At 35.6% G+C, this 20,656-nt stretch overlaps 1 protein-coding gene across 6 annotated transcripts in view; it reads right to left on the bottom strand.

Annotated features, from left to right (window-relative positions):
• Window positions 1-20,656, bottom strand: part of LOC150076347 (phospholipase D1-like) — a 496,427-nt gene that overhangs the window by 15,900 nt on the left and 459,871 nt on the right. For all 6 annotated transcript variants that reach the window (XM_090387709.1, XM_090387710.1, XM_090387707.1 and 3 more), the window contains one exon: window positions 8,626-8,887. In XM_090387709.1, coding sequence (XP_090243835.1) covers window positions 8,663-8,887 — 225 coding nt within the window. In that variant the 3' untranslated portion in view covers window positions 8,626-8,662. The remainder of the gene's footprint in view (window positions 1-8,625; window positions 8,888-20,656) is intronic.

The raw sequence follows: 20,656 nt of genomic DNA, 5'->3' as shown, positions 1-20,656 counted from the left end.
AGATGTACAAAGCCTTGAATGGTCTGAGCATGCTCAATGCTTATGGGATTCTTCCTCTTGCTCAGAATAATGACCTGAGAGGGCATAAATTCAAATTAAGGAAAGACAGTTGTAGGATAGATGTGCGGAAGTTTGACTTTAGCTAGCGTGTGGTTGACTGCTGGAACGAACTTCCATCTGTCGTTGTAGAAGTTGATAGTTTAAACAGATTCAAGGCAGAACTAAAAAAACATTTAGAGCGAGTGGATGGGGTTAAATTAGATTTTTTTACTTTTTTTTTTTTTTTTTTTTGGCTGATGGTATATAAGCTTGCTTTCTTGCATCATGTGCCTTTACTAATGCTCATTATTTGCATATGATCAAAAACTTACACAAAATTTATAATTGATCAATCAACTTTAAGCATCAATGCTGGTCATTAGTATTATATATTGTGCTATATACATTGTCATTATCATATTGACTGTGCATATTGCAATTATTATATTAAATCGTTAGCGTTTTTCATATTCTTCAGCACCTTCCTTTCCTATAATTCTGCTTTCCTTTCCTTAGTTCTTCTAGGTTGGCGTCCAGCACAATGAACCCTTCAGCTTAATATTTATGAGATTAAAATAAGTTTTCACGAGTGACTTAGCACTTGAAGGTGTTGGTCCACATTCTACATTCACTTAATATACAATATATCCACCTTGACAGCAACCATTAATGTTAGCTATTTCTATCGATATTTACAAGTTGGTACAATACACATATATATATATATATATATATATATTTTTTTTTTTTTTTTTTTGAGCGATTTTTTTTTTTTTTTTTTTTTACAGTGCCTTAAAGACAAAAAGAAACTCTTTGGTGACTACCAACATTATCAGAGTTAAGACAAAGGACTAGAATTAACTTTCTGTAGAAAAAGATATACAAGTCCTTGCAAATTTAACAATTCTAGTTAAAGGTATTCCCTATCCCACGACAAAAATTTTGTATCTTTTTAGAAGAGCAAAGATCCTTTCCTATTTTGGATATGACTGTTGCAGTTTTCAAGTATTAGCAATTAATATTATTAAGCCTGTAGTACAATATATGAGGTGCAATCCAAAAGTAAATTCTGCCCACTTGCAAACAAATGAGAGAATGGTAGTTGATTAATATACCTTTTTCATTTTATCAGATTTGCAAGTTATGTTATCAACCATTAAATGCTGTTTGATAGTGGACGAGAAGGTTTATATTGTTGAGATTGATATAAAAAGGCTATTACTCATTGCACTTTTTTTTTTTTTTTTTTTGTTATTTGGTTTTTTAGGAGCATTAGCAGCTAAGGCCATATTGTTCCAGGATATGCGGTGATCATTCCCTGACCTTTCCGCATCCTCCGTATTTGGTGGTGACGGGCTCGAACCCGGTCTAATCAAGAAGTGTGTGCTATGCACTGCTGCTCCTTCCCACCTGGCTACGGAGGCGCTCACTCATTGCACTAGTTACCAAACTCCTGAACTGCTCTGAATTTCATTACTGAAGAACAGTAATGAAATTCAGAGTTCCATCATGAAATTTAAAGAATTTTTACACTACACTGTGCTGTTAGACTTTCGAATTTAGTAAGACTGACTGATATTTACATGACCAAATTTTTCAAATTGTTGCTCACTTCTTTTGTGGCAAAGGAAAATTATATAAATGAAAAATAATGACTAAAGTGTTGGCTGAACTGCGACTAAGTCTGTTTAAAGGTGCAAGTGTTTTGGTAGAGGAGAAGTCTGCTATAATACTGGACATCCCATTTACTCAAATCACTATCTTTCCTGAAAATATTTAATGGGGGGGGGGGGGACTGGAAGTTCTGTTGCAAGTTGAGCAAATTTGCTGTTTCTCATTGGAAGGAAAACTATATTGGTATGTTTCTGTTCAAACAGAAAACCAAACTTAAGGGATAATTCATATTTTCTCACTGGCCAAAAAATTAGAAACTTTTTCTAACTGGTGACAGCAGATAATAATAAGAATGGTGTGCAAATATAAGTTTCCAAATGGTATGGTCACAAGTACCTTGGCCGACCGGGCTAGCCGAGTGGGTAAAGTACCTGCCCGGCAACCCAAAGGTCGCGGGTTCGATTCCCGCCTCGGGCTTGGATCAAAGTACTGCAAAAACCTTGGGAGGTGCAATATGGCCACAGAAGCCGATGCGCCAACAACTACCAAATAAAAAAAAAAAAAAAAAAAAACAAGTACCTTGGTATCAGATAAATACTGTGTTTTTTCTTGAGCTTCTTAATTGATCCAGTCATGAGGAAAACAGATGATCTTCCCAATTTTCAGAAAGGTGTTATTGTTGGATCATGTTTAGAAAGAGCACAATTGAAAAAAACAAAGGAAATCACTGGTGTGTAAAAACAACCATTTCAAAAGTACACAATGAATGGAAGACAAAAGGAGAATGCAGCTCTAAAAGGAAGAACTGTGGGTAGAAAGTCTGTATTACAAGAATCAGACCACAGGAATTTAGAGCAAATCATACATCAAAATATTATTAGAAAATGATACAAACTTATACAGCATCAACACACACACACACACACACACACACACACACACACACACACACACCCCCCAACTGTGTGGTACTACACTTAAGGTGGTAGAAAATGAAAAAGACCTGGGAGTAATTGTGCAGGCAGATATGAAGTTTCCTGAGCAATGCAGACAGGCTGCCAGGGCAGGTCATGGGGTTTTGTCAATGATATATAGGAATTTTGCTAGCAGGGAGGAGGTGATTATCCCTCTGTATAAGGCAATGGTCAGGCCACGCCTTGAGTACTGCGTACAGGTCTGGAGGCCTCATTTTAGGAAGGATGTAGATTTACTTGAGCGTGTACAGAGAAGGGCAACAAGTTTGGTGAGGGGAATGAAGGGATCTTCTTATCAAGAGAGGCTTAAGTTCTGCAAATTGCAGTGGCTGGAGACTAGGCACCTGCACGGTGATCTGATTGAGGTGTATAAGGCCTTGAATGGGTTCAGCACGCTGAATTCTGATGGGATCCTTCCACTTGTTCAGATTACAAACCGAAGGGGGCATAAATTCAAATTAAGAAAGGACAGATGTAGAATAGATGTGTGGAAATTTGCCTTTAGCCAGTGGGTGGTTAATTTCTGGAACAAACTTCCATCTGTCGTTGTGGAAGTTGATAGGTTGAATAAATTTAAGGAGGAACTTGACAGGCATTTGGAGGGAATGGTGTGATTTTTTTTTTTTTTTTTTTTGGCTGATGCTGCATAAGCCAAACACGCCACTACTACTACTACACACACACCTCCTCTAATAATTTGTTTAACTCTTCCTTAAATTTATTCAATGTAGCCACTTCCATGAAAACAGATGGTTTGTTCCAATAATCAATTACTCTCTGGCTCAAAGAGAATTTGTACACATCTATTCTGCAACCATCTGTTTTCAAAAAAAAAAAAAAAAAAAATGTCCCCTGTGCATGCATTGACTGAGAAAAAGTAAAAATACTATAATCATTAAGATTACTAAATCCATTTAAAACCAATACTTCAATCAGGCTTCCTTGTAAATGCGCCATTTCCAAGTGCAATTTTAAGAGTTGGTCTTTTGTGGCAGAAGTACTCCTTTCTGTTTTTGATTAACATGGTCACTCCTCTGCACACATTCCAATAAATAATTTTTCTTAAAATGAGGCTTCCAGACCTGTAAGCAGCACTAAAGATGCAGCCCAACCATTGCCTAATCAATCAGATAGTCACCTCTTTGTCTTTGCTGGAAAAGTTCCTGTACAGTCGATTCCGGTTAATTGGGACACATCGGGACTAGTGCATTTTGGCCCGATTAAGTGGCTGCCCCAATTATCCGAAGTTTTATGTAAATAGTTAAAAATACAATGTACCCCCCCCCCCTTTACAATTGGTTCAGTGTACAATCAAATCACGTTACGATGGAGTCACCATAGTAAAGTACCGTTCCCTATACGATGTGCAGTAAGTGGCGGTCATTATGATCACGTTTGTGAATTGAATTTTAATTCTATTAAACAGCGATTCTAATTAGCGAAAATAGAAGGAGTATTATCCACAGGCTATAAAAGCAAAGATATATTAAGCACAAATTTACCCTTTGTTACCTTACCAATTAAATGATACCGTAAAATCGGAATAATTAATATGTACTGTAATATGTACATACCTAACTAGTTGACATTTCTGTTCACTGACATTTGTGGGTGGGGGTTAAAATTTAAAACAGTAACAAGATAAGCAATCAATAACAAGGGACACGGCACACACAAATTGCAAGTAACACGATACGCGCAAGTCAGAACGGAGTAATGAGTTACAAAGCTTTAAAAAGAAATGAAGAGAAGATCTGAAAATTAAATTTTTTATATGATTGAACATTACATGGAAGTGTAAACACATTTTACCATAATAACCCACAGAACTCCAGCTGTCGGTATTATCGCAAATTCACTAAGATTGAGTTTACTATCCGTTTATGATAGATTGCACTAACAGAAAAGCCCAATAAACAGGTGAACACTAATTGTTTTTATTGTTTTATGGTTGTGACCTCCAGACAATCGTAGCGTGATCTCCAGTGCTGTGGTCTCCTGCCTCGATTAAACGGCATTTTGTCCCAATTAAGCAAAGTAAACCCTGGCTATTTTCTCGATTGGGTTCTGTTTTTTAAGATTTGCCCCAAATAAATGGCTGCCCCGATTAACCGGTGGCCCAAATAACCAGAATCCACTGCATATCATTGACAGAAACCCCATAAGCAGTTCTAGCAGCCTGCAGACTCTGCTTAGAGAACTGCATGTTGGAATGTACAATTGCCCCTAGGATTCTTTTGTTCTCCACCACGATTAGTGTGGCACCACCTAATTGGTATGTTATTCTGGGATTACTTTTGCCCATATACTTGCATTTACCAATGTTAATCCTTAACTGTCACTTCTCAGCCCACCTGTCTAATTTATCTAGGTCTTGCTGCAGTAGATGCTTTGATTCCTGTCATTAACTAACCTTTGGTATCATCTACAAACTTAGACAATAATTTGATATGCCTTCATCAATATTGTTAATGAATATAGTAAAGAATACAGGACCTAGAAATGAACCTCAAGGGACTCCACTAATAACATTAGTCCAAGAAGAGCAGTTTATTTATAATGATCCTGTCTTCTGCCACTCAGCAATAACTTAATCGATAACAATAACTTGCCTCTAATGCCACACTGCTCCAACTTGTACAGAAGCTTTTCATGTGGAACAGTATCAAAAGCTTACTGAAATCTAAATATATACAAACCCATGCTGTGATTTCTGTATAATTCCATTCCTATTAAGATGATCCTGCAAACTTCTTTAACCACTGACTCCATTATTTTCCCTGGAACAGAAGTCAAGTTTACAAGTCTATAATTACTCAAGGCCCTTTTTGACCCCCCCCCCTTTGTATATAGGAGAAACATTTGCACACCACCAGTCTATAGGAAACTCCCGAGAATCCAAGGATGCTGTCATAATTAGGGTCAAGCATTTGCTTACCTCTTTTGATGCTTCCTTTAGTATAACTGGATAGAACCTTCAGCCCCTGGTGCCTTGTTTATTTTAGGCTTCAGCAAATTTCTCTTCCATTTTTTTCTCAGTTATAAAATCATTGGGAATCCCAATTATAACTTGGATTACCTCTGGTACTCCCATCCTTTTCACTTGGATTACCTCTGGTACTCTCATCCTTTTCACTGTGCAGCAAATGACTGAAAAATTCAATTTAGACAAAGAAAGACCCATTTCCAACTGAAAAGTTGTGGCATGAGCCTCATGAAGCCATACATTGAGGTCAACACATGTCCACCAATCAAGCTGCTGGAGGACAATATCATGGTATGGGGTAAGTTCTGTTAGTACAGACTGGGTCTACTAATACCATTAGAAAGTCATATTATCTCCAAATGAACATTTTTTTGTTGTGTGAGATGGCCTTCACTCTGAAATACTTTATTTTTACCATGAAAGCATCTGATTGATGCTTTCAAGAGGGCAATGCAACTATCTATCATGCAAAAATTGTATCTGAATTGTTTAAGGAACATTCCTAAGATTTACAACATCTATCCTGGCTGCCTGATTCTCCAGATCTGAATTCAAATGAGAATGTCTTTGATAGCTTGGAAAGAGCAGTTCGGTTTCACAATTCTCTTTCCAACCACAATACAGCAACTGTCAAATATTCTGATGGAAGAATGGTAAATTCTGGAGATATACTCTCAGACTCCTAGTGGAATCCATCCCACATGTATGGTTTGTAATTTGGAAAAAGGTTATCCCACTAGACACTGAATAAGGATTTCAGTAGTTTTTTGGCCAGTGAACATACAAGAGCAAGTTCACAGACTGCGTTTATCTAGCAAGTAAAGGATGTTGAGTTGGGGTCTCCCCAAATTTCAGGACTATTAAAAATTTCATTCAACCTTATTCTGCAGACTAAAATGTAGTTTAAAAATGTAAAGTAGGAGACATATCAGTGACTGATGTTCAGCCTACATAACTACTAACATACCACAATAATTTGAAGTCTTCACAAGACCAAGTTTATGATACTAACCAGAATTAAATAGGTTAATTTTTAATTACTAAATTATGGAATTTAATAATCACTTCTTCACTAAGTTGTGTATAATTACTAACATTCCTCATTATTAATCAGCAAAAATACACAACTTATTAGCAGAAATGATTATTAAATTACATAATTTTGTAATTAAAAATTAACCTATTTAATTCATTTAGTATCATAAACTTGATGTCTTGTGAAAACTTTTAAATTATATATGATACGTTGTTGTAGGTGCAAAATCATGGACAAATGTATATTTAAGAACAGATTTGATAATTTATAAGATATTCCTTTTGGTGAAAAATATAAAGACTGCTGGCATCTGCTGCAAATTGATATTTGTTTATTATTTTTTTAATATAATAAATTAAAATTATATTTTAATATAATATATGGAGCTAGATACTATTACCCGGAGATACACAAACTGCTAGAGCTGCTAGGAAATTCACCAATTCAAATATTGTAGCCAGCCAGTGAAAATGAAACAAAATGCCACTTCACTCATATCAGAAATGATAATGAATAATGAGGGAATATGCAGTGGGATGCCTATCTAGGGCTCATTGCACAATCAGTGACCAATCATGAATGACAAAATTGTTTGCAATGAGTGTTGCAGCTCTTGGTGTGTGTGTGTGGGGGGGGCTGGAATACCATTTTTTTCTCACTCACATAAGGCAGACAGTAGAATTTCTTGGATAAAATCATCAGCCAGCCTCATTAGCACTTTGATGAAACCTGGATTCCATTCTATAACTTACACACCAAAAAATAGAAACAAAGCTGATTCACAAATTACATAAAAAAACTGTAGTTATGTCTGCATAAAAAAAGAGAGTTCTGTGTACTTTTTTTTTTTTTTTTTGGGTGAAAAAGGTCTCAACACCCTAGTGCATTAATTTCTAAATAGCTGCTCCACATCATGGGGGCAGTACACAATTGTGACACAACTGCCTTACATCGGGATGATAAACCCTATCATCACAAATTGAGTGGTGATGGATTTTTTTTTTTTTTTTTAATTGTAAAGGGAACTGAGGTGTTTCCTCACCTACCATACTTACCCAGATACTCTGTTTTTAAATGTGAAAGATGGGCTTTGGAGGAACCAGCATCCATCAGAATCAGCTTTTGAAATAGTTTTCAAATGAGATAAAACATGCATACTCTACAATATCAGCATCAAGTCCACTGATGGAAATGTCTTGATACAGACAGAAATTATGCTGAAAATTCATTGACATTTGCACGCTCTGATTGATGTAAGTACCAACTGCTTTAAAATAAAATAGAACTTACTTTTGGACTGACCTTCTATATTGTTTCTATTTAAATTTGATACAAATTAAAAGTTTACCTAAGATGCACTTTATTAAAAAAAAAATGCACTTATTTAAAAAAAAAAAACTTTTAAGCTAAAATAAATACAAAAGCATATTCAAAAATAGTTAGACAAAAAAAAAATAAATAATAATAAAAAAAAAAATAATAACAAGGCCCAGGGAATGAATGTAACATTAATTATGTAGGTCAAAAAATCTTTATCCAAAATATGCATATTGTAGTTTTGTTCCTGTCTTCATTTTGGTTCACTGATTATTATTAGGGATTATGGTGCATAATAAACTACAGAACAATCCAATTATTATGCATTCAGAGAAGTGTTAATATTTTAAAAAGGAAAGATGTTATGTTTTAAATAAACAAAAATTCTCTAAGAGGAGCAAGTTTTCTGCTGATAGCAAGAAAGCAATAACTAACTTGCTATCTAAATAAAAAAAAAAAAAAAAAAAATCAAATCACAGGTGTTAATTAACAGAGTGGGATACTATGAAGCATTTAAAGAAATATTACTCTATCCATTACAATTATTTAAGAATAACTATAATAGTTTGTGCATCTTTTTTTCTCTTTTTTTTTTCTGTATTTACACATAATAAAAAGTTTATTTTATGAGTGTTAATCTGTCACATAAAATCCCATACCTCAATGGAATTTGTCCTGCATTTCCAAAGATAAAATTTATGTCCATATATAGCTAGGCATAAGAGATTCTTTAGTTCCTGTAGCAGGAGTAAGGTCTTCATCACTTAAAAATTGCAAAGGCATCAAAACAAGATTACCCTGTATTCTTTCCAGGTGACATTTAGCTTCTTTACGTCTAAGTTGTGCTAGACTCTTCTGACCAACATATTTCCTTAGCTCAGTAAATGTATGAACAATATCAGTGGGAACACAGTGGAACACCTAGATTAAAAGAGAATTCTTTTGCTAAAGATATTTTAAGATTAAATCTTTAAATTCATTACCTTAATAATTAGACATTTTAGTAATACAGTGAATTCTGTTAAGTTCACTATATTTTATTCAGAATCGTATATACAATCACACCCTGACTTACGTAAGTTGGAAAATCCCTAAATGCTTATGCAGCACTTGCAACTATGTGCACTGAATATGATTGAAGCAAGAAAGAAATGTTCGATGAACATGTAAATAGAATTATTTATTCAATTTTTTTTATCTCATGCGCAGGAAAAATTACAAAAAAGTGTACAAAATTACAAAAAGAGAGAAGAGACAGGCATAATGTCAGCAAGTTTTACCTTCTGAGTATTGCTGCCAGAATTAACTCTCCAGCTGATAAGCACGCCATTGCAGAAGTTCAGGGCTGTGGAGATTTAGAAGGGCTTTTTTTCCCAACACATCACAAAATTTCTCTGCAGCTGCAGAATCAGCACTGGAAACTTCACCGCATATTTTAATGTTTTGGAAACCAGCACGATGCTTGAACCTATAAAACCACTCGTTGCTTGCCACGAACTTGGCTTGGGATTCACCGTACTTATCTTTAATATCTTCATAAATACTTCTTGCTTTTGCTTGAATGGCCATTGGATTCAGAGGCACTTGCTTCTGAATCTGATTTTCTATCCATATTATTAATAGCTTTTCCATTTTCAATATAGCACCTGAATACTGTTTTGTGATCACTGTTGATCTTAAATGCATCGATCCTTTAACATGTTCTTTTCTACGTGCACCGTCCCTTAAAATAGTATTCACCGTTGAAGCAGTGAGACCTAATTCCATGCAATAGGTAACCAACTTTGTCCTGCTTCTTAATTAATTAATCTTCTTCATCTTCATACTTCTTAATTAATCATCTTTTGTTTTGTTTCTTAGCACTGCCAGCACTTGCACTTTCTGTTGGTCCCCTTTCCCTTCACCATTGTAATAAATAAATAGGAATGAAGAGAAGACTGAAAATTTATTTATTTTTTATATGATTGAAGATTTCAGTGAAGGGGAACTCATTTCACCATAATATCATAATGTAAAAATCCACACAATTCCAGTTATCAGTATTATCGCAAATGCAATAAGATAGAGTTTACTACTGTTTATAACTGATTGCTGTAAGAGAAAAGCTCAATAAACGGGAAAGTGCAAATTGTTTTTATTGTTTTATGGTAGACCTCCAGAAATGTGTTTTAGAAAAATATCACAAAAGCGTTCAAAAACTGATTCTTATAACGGAACATATGATAACTATGAAAGTGTAGTGTAATTTCCATTATAAAAATGACCTTTTAGAGAGATAAACAGCTTAGTTATATAGCAAAAATTTCAACTTCCACGTCTTGGAACGAATCCCCCCCCCCGTGTTATTGGGTTCACATTACGATATTTCCACGATACCTCCATTTATTCCTACAGGATGCAAAATATGTTTCCACGATTTTTTTAAGTTTTCACTGGCTGGCAAAACTTATGTAAAGTTCAATTTCTGTAAGTCGAGTATTATGTAAGCCGAGGAGTGCCTGTATTAGTTCATATATATATATATATGAATCATATATATCAGTTCTGTTAAACACTGATTTCCATAGACAAGTGCTCTCACTATTATCACAGTCATTCAAAGCTATTGTGTTTTGAGAGAGAGAGAGAGAGAGAGAGAGAGAGAGAGAGAGAGAGAGAGAGAGAGAGAGTGTAGTTCAAGCTCACGTGAATACTAAATATGGTAATGTTCTTTTATCTATTTTGACAAGTCCCCCTGACATTATATGGTCACCCTGGAGTATAAACAGAAAAATTACTTATATTGCCTTTCTCAATCATGCTAATCACATAACTGAAAGTTTCTTAAATGCAGCAGTGAGACATACGAATTAGCCTTGTTGTTGTTATTGGGTTTAACGACACAAGGGGTACTAAAGCCAAATTGTGTCTGTTCATTGTTTATTCACAAGAAGCATATCGTTAGAGATGTTAAATTATATGCTCCTGTACAAGCCAATATGTTTTAGATGCAATAAAAGCTCTTCAATATTTGCTTCATTTCCTAAGAAATGAGATAAATCAGGTGATATATTCAACATGGAGAGTGACTGAAAAGTGTTTTACAGGATGGTCGAATGTAAGGGACAATCAACCAGAAAATCACGGACCGTAAGTTGCAGCATACGGGATGTGCACTGAGGTGGGTTTTCTCCCAATAATAGGAAGAGATTTGTGCGTTCAATTCCGAGTCTTGCCATGCCAGTACCACTTCTTCTCGTCTGTTTTATCAGAAGGCAGAGAGCCACAGCTTTGGATCATCTTTTATCTGGTAAAGTTTATTGTTGGTGTTACTTTTGCAGATCTGTGACCATTTATCATAGCACGCTTTGCATACGAGACAGACTTATAGTAAGTGTAAGGAACTAGAGCATGTTGTGAGAGAGCGGGTTGAGGATGTTTAGCGGCAAAGTCAGCACTTTCATTTCCCAGAATGGCCAGGGATCCAGCAAAAACTGATTGGACACACTGCAGGAGAATAGCTGGGAATGAATTTGTTTCAATGTAGGATGAGAAGAGGAGAAATTCTTCCCTGTGGCAGAGACAGCACCGAGGGAGTCTGTGTAAATTATGGCAGGTGGAATTTAGCTATAAAGTTTACATCATACCAGATGGAGTGAGCCAATGAATAAATTGTCATCATTATTATAAACTGATAATTGCCAGCTCAACAGATTTCACTCTAATTTAAAAGATAAACCATATGTATTAATGAGGCTACAAAAGTTTTAAAAAATTTTGATTCAAAGTTAGGGCCAAACTAATTATCAAACAATGACAAGTTAAATTCCTAATTAGAGATCAATCCAGAGGCAGTACTTTTATTATTTCAATACAATTAGTGATTGACGAGGAATTGTTTGTTTTGTAGTATGATTTAATATGGTCTTTATTGTATGGTGCAAAAGTACATGCAGGTACCCAGACTTTACAATACCCTTCATGGCACTAAGCCAGGGGTTAAAATGCTCTTGTTTACACTCCGGCAAGGCCACCAGGTCAGTGGAGTTTATAATAAATCAATTAATACAAATGTTAATCATATTTAGCAGTCATGGGCTTGAACACTCCTGACCACTCGGCCATGTATCATAAGATGAAAATAGTTTATTTATATATTAATGCATTTTCTTTGGAAAAAAATAATATTTCCCCCACCCCCCCAAAAAAAATTCTGGGGATTTTATACATTCACACCATTTTCACCAAGTTCTAAGATGAATTTTGCTATAAAAAATGATTTAAGTGAAATAAAATGCCAAAACACTTTTTAAAATGTTAAGCTTTTTAAAATATATTTAAAAATAAAAATTTAGAAATTTTGGTGAATCATGCTTTTTATGTAAAGAGCTTTAAAAATGGCAGAACTATGGTTGGATATTAAATAACTTTTATATTTTTTATATTTGAAAATTCCATTAACAATTTCAGGTCCTGAAACCACTTTTCATTATAGTTTGTATGGCACTTGAATGATAATAGCATGCATACATGTAGAGTAGATATGCATATATGAGGCCTGTATTTTAAGTAACTACAGCCTGAAGAATTTTCTGAATTACTGCATCAATAAAAACTTAATACCGTAAAATCTCATTACAAAGTTTCACTGTTTTAATTAAAATTCCACTATAAGGAAAATATTCAAGTTTCAGAGAACTTGCCATTGTTATTAATGCTAAGTCTTGTTTAAACTATATTAATTCTGATTAAACATTCACTATAAATTATGAAGGAATAAATAATTAACAAGTAAACACTAGTTCAATTTTGGTACATTTTGGTAATGCCTGAAAATCATTACTTTGAACACTATGTTGGGTACACCCCATATTGTAAATATGACTAAAAAAGGAGTAAAGAAAAGTGATCAGATTTTCTTAAAGAAAAAAAAAATTATAAAGTTTTAAAAAATGTGGCAAAAGAATTCAGTATCATATCTAATATGTTTTACGCATTCCTGAATAATCAACACATAAATCCAGTGTTTGCTTTTTTATTTTATTATTTTTTCCTCCTCCAGTACATTATATTTTTTCATTTAAACAAACAAAAAAGCCTGAACTGAACAGAACATAAAACCAGATACAGGCCCATAATAGAACAGGCCTCAATTCTTTCAGTCTAGAAAAACTCCCATAAGTGGAAAAATACCCATTACTCATTAAAAAAACACACCCCTGACTTTAGTGCAATCTTGAACACATATTTTGTAATTTTATATATTTACTGTCAATTACTACTTCTGTGTGTTGGAAAAGTGCAAATGAACTTATTTGAACAAATAATGATTATTTCAAATAATTTTGAGCATTATTTATCAGAACAAAATTTTGGTACAACAAACTGATTCATATTCTCTCAAGAAGCTTGTTGTAATAGGATTTTATTGTATATTTAAATTCCCAAACAATATCATTAACCTGGATATCCTGGCTTGCTCCTATAATCACAAGGAAAAGGAATGATAGTCAGTAAAAATGAAAAAATCAAGGAATAACAAAAAATTAAAATGGAAGATGATAAATACAGAAACTGTGGTGCTTCAGAGATGCACATTTTGTGGATATTGGAAATTCTGTAGGAAGATTCTGGGGCATACACTTGGTAGGCATGGTCGCAGGTTTTGACCAATGGGACCAGCATTGCTTAGCATTATATTGAACTCAATGACAAATCACTGTCTAAAGCCTAACTGCCATTTAAAAGAATTACATAATCACATGTTCAGTGTGAGTTCTCTCCACATTCAAAGGTTGGTACACGACAATTTAGTGCAACCTATTGGTACATGACAGTGCTAGAAAAAAAATGCAAACTTGTGGTATGTGTTTTAAGCACTGTGAGTGGGTTAAGTAGTAGAAGTAGAAATAATGAAAAATAATACAAGAAAGCAAGCTTATATCAGCCCAAAAAAAAAAAAAAAAAAAAAACACCACTTTCTAGGTAAGAGCACCCTTTTGTTTCCTTCACCAATCTTGGTTATCCTTCTCTGAACTCAGCAGATCTACATACTTCCTAAAGTGAGGGCTGCAGACCTCAATACAGTACTCAAGGTGAGGCCTAACCATGGCTTTATACAATGAGATAGTCACCTACTTATTCCTGCTAGCAAAGTTTCTGTATATCATTGACAAAATCCCATGAGCTGTCCTGGCAGCACAATTACCTCCAGGTCTTTTTTATTCTCTACTACCCTGAGTGTAGTACCACATAGTTGATAAGTTACTCTGAGGTTACTGCTACCCATGTGCAGTATCTTGCATTTGTCAACATTAAACTTCAATTGCTAGTTCTCAGCCCATCTATCCAAATTTCTTAGACTTGTTGCAGTAGCTCACCCTGACGACTGTTGTCAACCGCCTTGCCAACCTTTGTAATCATCTGCAAGCTTAGATATTAAGCCTGATAAACCATCAATATCATTGATAAATATTGAAAACAATGGACCCGGCACTGAACTCTGGGGAACTCCACTAATAACATTAGTCCACGAAGAGCAGTGCCCACTGATAACCACTCTTTCTTCCACTTAACCATCCCTTTATTCATAGCAGCAACTTGTCCTTAATGCCACATTGCTCCAGTTTGTACAGCAGTCTTTTATGTGCAACAGTATCAAAAGCCTTCCTGAAATCCAAGTATATGATGTCAAAATTATTTTCTGCATCTATTTCCATGGTCACTGCATCATAATAACCTATCAGATTGGTTAGACAAAACCAGCCCTTGACAAATCCACGCTGTGATTGTAGTATAATTGCATGCCTGTACAAATGGTCCTGCATTACTTCTTTTATCTGCAATTCCATTATTTTCCCTAGACCAGACATTAAGCTAACAGGTTGGTAATTATTCATGTCGCTTTTTGATCCTCTTTATGAATAAAGGGAGATCAAAATTTGCACGTCTCCAGTCCATAGGGACTTTCCCTCAATCCAAGGATGCTCTCACAATTATGGCTAAGAGTTTGCTTACCTTCTTTGCTACCTTCCTTAATATAATCAAATAGATTCCATCTGCCCCATGTGCTTTTTTTTTTTTTTTTTTATATCCATTCTCAACAATTTCTACTTTCTTTTCAGTTATCACAAAGTCATTTAGCTCCTCGTTAGAGTTTGATAAACTTCTGGCATCCCCCTTCTCTAAAAAATTCCTCATGTGTGAATGTTAAAGCCTGGAAAATCAAAAGAAACTTGTTAACAATGGACTTGAATTTAAGTTGGTTGCATATTTTAGCATATTCATGATGAAAAAGCTTGTTCAAGACCACAGAAGTAGAGGGAATAATATAAGAATTGGATGTGCCGAATCCTACACGAGTCCATGCATTGTAATGCATTAAAAATATTTAAATGCCATACAATATAAGCTGGAAAGATAATCATGGTGAATTTTGATTAAGTTCAAAAGCCAACTGACTAACACAAGTTTTCTAATCAAGATGTTTTTCTGCAAGATTACTTTTTAACTTCCTCAGTGGGAATGTGGAAAAGGCTGAAATTAGAACAGTGAGTAGAAAAGAAAATATATGCAAGGTCTGTTTAGATTACAGATTACAGAAGGTCTGTTTAGTTGACAGAAGTGAGCATACTGTGAAAAAACATATTGTGTGCTTATGTCGTGATGGACAATGCCCTCTTCACTTGTCACAGCAGTGACAAGTGAAGAGGGCATTGTCCATCAATTTGTTATTGTCCACTGATAGCAAAGATGTGTTTTCACATAATCATATTTCAAAATCTTGGCATGCACTGAATGATGTGTAGGTGTTAAATTCTGATCATCTTAAAATAGAAGACTCTGCAATGGTCATAACCAAGTTTACTACTGGTACTGTTATTTCAAAGAAGGCAAGCAGTTTGTCGAAAGTGATCTGCAATCTGGACAGCCCTCAAAACTTGAACGCAGAAACCAATTATGACATCAATGTGGCTGTTTTGAACCATATTATTAGATTCCTATCAGTGTAGAGATAGATGAAACAGAAATACCGAAGGAACAGACCTTATGTTTGTTTTTTGGTCTTTCTGAATAATTACTCTCTGGGAACAAACCATTTCACCTCTAGGCAAAATGTATACTAAAATAAGTGGGTGTGTGTGTGTTGAGAATCAAATATAAAATTACTAAAAAACCAAAAAAAAAAAAAAAAAAAAAATTTATATACCAAACAAAACAAAACCAATCTTAGTTGACTTAAGTAAAGAAGGAAAAAAACAATAAATATGAAACTTCATCACAAAAGAAAAATAAACAATGAACCAAAAATCCGTGAAATTTTACGTTAGTAAAATTACATGGATTTTTGGATTACGTTAGCAGGTGTGCAGCAAAATGACAGACAAGTTGCTAGCATTTTTTTTGACTGTGAGGGCATTGTCCATCACGAATATGCTTCATTAAAGTTAATAAAGAGTTCTATATTAAAGTTCTGAAATGCCTTTTTCATGTGGAAAAAGATTCCAAAGGCTGGTTGCTTCACTTCCTCCCCAAACTACAATTGCTTATCACCAGCAATCTGGTGATAAGCAATTGATAATTCACCAAATATGGCTCCATTTGATTTATTTATTTATTTATTTTTTTGAAAGGATGTTGCAAAGAGTAACAAGATGGCTTCCATCGTGTTACACGGCCGCAAAGAGTAACAGATGTGCTTCCAGAGTGGGGGAAAATTGATGGACTAAGTGCACTGCCTCAAGAGGACAATATTTTGAAAGGGATAAAGCAGCCACGCCATAAGTATGCTTATTATCATTATAGTATAGAGCAATCCAGAAAGATACTTTCTGAACAGCCTTCATGAAAAATTGTAAATAAACATTGACTTCTTTCTACCTGCTGGGTTAATTTCCTGCTCTTTCATTCATACTGAGAAAATGTAATCTGGCAGAAGCATCTAGAGCAGATATTTTATATACTTCTACCTTTTCAAAAGAATACTTTGGAAGTGGCTGAGCACACAGCATGTTCATCATACAGCATCGGTTCAGTTTCATGAATCAACTTAAGTCAGTTCGATATACTTATCTACAGAGTGATCATGAAGTAACAATGTAAAAATATGTAAATATTTTTTATGCAACCATAAAAGTACATATACATAATGTACTTTAGGTGACTTTTTATTTTCAGTTTTAAATGAGAATGAAAACAGATTTATACAACAAATCTATATCCTTCCTAAAATGAGAACACCTTACCTGTATGCAGTATTCAAGATGCAACTTAACTCAGGGGTGTCCTGTCAGTTTGCTAACAGTGGGCTTGTTCAGGAAGAATTTCAGCAGACGGTCATCCCCAGATAAAACAGTCTGCAAAATTTTATCAGACAATTTTTTTTTTTAAAGAGGGGCTTGGATAATCCCCCAATGATTTAACAAGGGGTTTGTGTGCCCACCCCACAATACCCTCCAGCACACCCCTGGCCTAACCATTACCATATACATTGGTATAATCACCATTTCATCCCTGTCGGACAAGTTTCTGCATTTTGGAGAATAATGAACGTAAGTGTGGAAACTTCACTTTAAGAATGACACAGATCTTTTGGAAAGGGTGCAGAGAAGAGCAACAAGATTACTTGCACACAAAGATGTACTCTTATTAAGAAAGACTTGGGTTCTGTAAATTTTGGCATCTAGAAATTAGACATTTGCATGGGGATCTAATTGAAGTGCTTAAGGCTTTCAATGGGCTGATTAAACTAAAAGATGATAGCATCCTTACTCTTTCTATGATAGCATACACTGAGGGACATAAAATGTAAATCAGAATTTAATTGTGCCAGAATAGATGCGCAGAAATTTGCCTCAGCCAGATAACTGATTGTTACAATAAACTCCACTGCCGGTGTTGTGGAAGTAGGTAGTTTGAACAAATTTAAAGGAGTGTACCAATTATTAGAAGGAATAAGCAAACAAAGTGGGTAATTATTTATTTTTTTTTTGCTGTTAAGCTTGTTACCTTGTATTATTCTACTATTACTAATACTAAAATCATTTGCATATAATAATGATCCAATTTTTACAATCTTTTATTAAATGGTTAATAAAAATTATGAAAATAACTGGAATATGGAGAAGCCTTATCTCACAGCAAGTTTAATGTTAAATCATTTTTCAATTCTTGCTTCAATCTTCACAACAGATATGCCATTTTTACACAAAGTTTTTATTCACTTTCTCAAGATTAACAAACCCTACACACAATCTTGTTATTTTTCTACTCATGTAATACTGCACTGCATTAAGATTGAAAGAAATGATCCTTGAAATTATGTATGGAAGAATACAAAGCTTGCTGAGACATTGTCTCCTTTGTGGTGCATGTCAAGTCAGGTCATATTTAATAATTTTTTATGCAATTTGTACTTAAATGGACACATTATTCGAGATGATCTTGAGAAACATATACATACAGCATGTTCTCCTCAATGCACACATGGAAAACAATATATACTTTTGTACTCTCGAAAAGATTAATAACAGCAATCAGAGTATATTACACCAACAAGATCTGGATAAATTAGGCAGAAAGCTGAAAAAAATGGCAACTGAGGATTAACATTAATAAATGCAAAGTACTATAGTTGAGTAGCAGTAACATCAGAATAATACACTGAATTATGACCATCCTATGAAAACTGAATGTGACCTGTTAACCATGTGAGGTACGAGAGTGCAGAGTTAGTCGACCTACATAGCATAGATGAGGTGTCAGTGGTTCAGTAGGTAGTAAAATTCCGAGTGTGATGGTTAAAAGGAAGGATTCATTGGACTTTGATAAAGGACAAATAAAGTCATCAAGAACCCGCTTTGATAAAGTGGGTGCTCGATGAGCTGGTGCCTCGATTTCCCAAACGACTGAACTGGTGGGGTTTTTGAGAGCCACCTTTGTTAAAGTGTACCAGGACTGGCATCAAAATGGTCAAACAACGACCCAATGGCAAAACTGCAAAGGTCAGCAAAAGGTTGATGTTAGAGGTGAGTGCCAGGTCTGATGACTTGTACAGGCAAACAGGCACAGCACTGTTGAAGAGTTGACTACCCAATACAGCATGGGCCAACCCAGAACAATATCTGGCAATGACCATGTGTTGAACATATGGGCTATACCAGCAGACGACCTCTACAGCATCCTCTCCTAATCAAGGTTCACTGGCGTAAAAGACTTGCCTGAAGCAAAGAGCATGCAAGTTGGACATTAAAAGACTCGAAGAAGGTGTGCTGGTCGGATGACTCACGTTATTCACTCCATACTGTGGATGGTCACGTATGGATTTGGCGTCAACAATGTGAGGCTCTTGATCAATCATGCATGGTATCAAAAGTGCAGGCCAGTGGAAGCAGTTGTATGGTGGTGGGCATGTTTCACTGGCAGGAACTTGGACCCCTGGTGCATGTGGAACAACATATCAGTGGTTTCTGCTGTCAACTGCTTGCTGACTGTGTACGCCCTGCTATGTTACACTGTTTCCTGAATAGCGATGATGTCTTCCAAGATGACAATGCGCCGAGCCATCGGGCACTTGTTGTGCAGGAATGATTTGAGTAACAGTTTTGATTTCCAGCATATTGCCTCTGAACTCCACTGATATCAATTCTATAGAGCACTTGTGGGACATTATGGAAAGGCATATCAGGCATGTGTATACACCAATCACCTCCATGACCGCATTACACACAGCTTGCTTGGCCATACCTCCCAAATGCTTCAGACATCTTGTTGAATCAATGCCATGTCGGATAGCTGTTGTACTGAGGGCAAAAGGAGGATCTATGAAGTATTAGGTAGGTGGTCATAATTCAGTGATCACTCACTGTATATATACAATTTGGCTGGTACCAAACAAAAAGTAGTCAAGAACGAAAATAAAATGACATAGGAGCAATTGTTCAGCGTGATATGTTTTCTGTGCAAACAGGCTACAGCCTACTCTTAGTAACCTGTCAATATACACTGAAAGCAAAAAATTCGTGGGATACCTAGTTCCTGGGCAACATGACATTGTCACCCCTCTCTCTAGCTGACGAGCCCACAGCTTGGCAGGTACATATAATGCAGTGAATGCAATGATGCAGTGTACATATACACTATGTACCCTGCATCATTGCATTCATGTAGATGGTAATTCAATGTCAGTATGGATAAATGTCATGAGTTAAACAACTTTTGAAAGAGGGATGATACTGGGTGCCTGACACAAGGGTCAGGCACCCAGTATCTGTATTGCAGAGGTGGTACAAAAATTGCACTATCCCTGTTTGACAGTATCAAGAGTGTATCGGGAAAACACCATTTCTGGAATAACATCTCACTGTATACAGCACTGTGAGCAGAGAAAGGTGGTGGTGGTGGATGAATGTGGCCATTGTCTTGCACTGTTTCAGGCAACCAGAGAGCAGCAGTGGCACAAATCACCATAGACTTCAATGAGGGAGGTGCCATGAAACGTCTCCACCGAGACCATCAGGTGATCATTAGCCCCAATAGGTTATGGGAGCTGCCGACCCACCAGAGTCCCATTGCTAACACCACCACACAGTCTCTGCATCTTAACTAGGCAAAAGAACATTGGCACTGGACCTTGAATGATTGGAGAGGGGTCTCCTAGTCCAACAAGTTCCATTTCCAGTTACTTCGATGGACAGGAGGGTGCATATCTGG

This window comes from Mastigoproctus giganteus, chromosome 13 (genome assembly GCF_048544385.1).
Source record: "Mastigoproctus giganteus isolate SK-2022 chromosome 13, ASM4854438v1, whole genome shotgun sequence".
Lineage (NCBI taxonomy): Eukaryota > Metazoa > Arthropoda > Arachnida > Uropygi > Thelyphonidae > Mastigoproctus > Mastigoproctus giganteus.
Note: the sequence above shows the minus strand (reverse complement) of the source record. Positions and strands in the feature narration are given on the sequence as shown.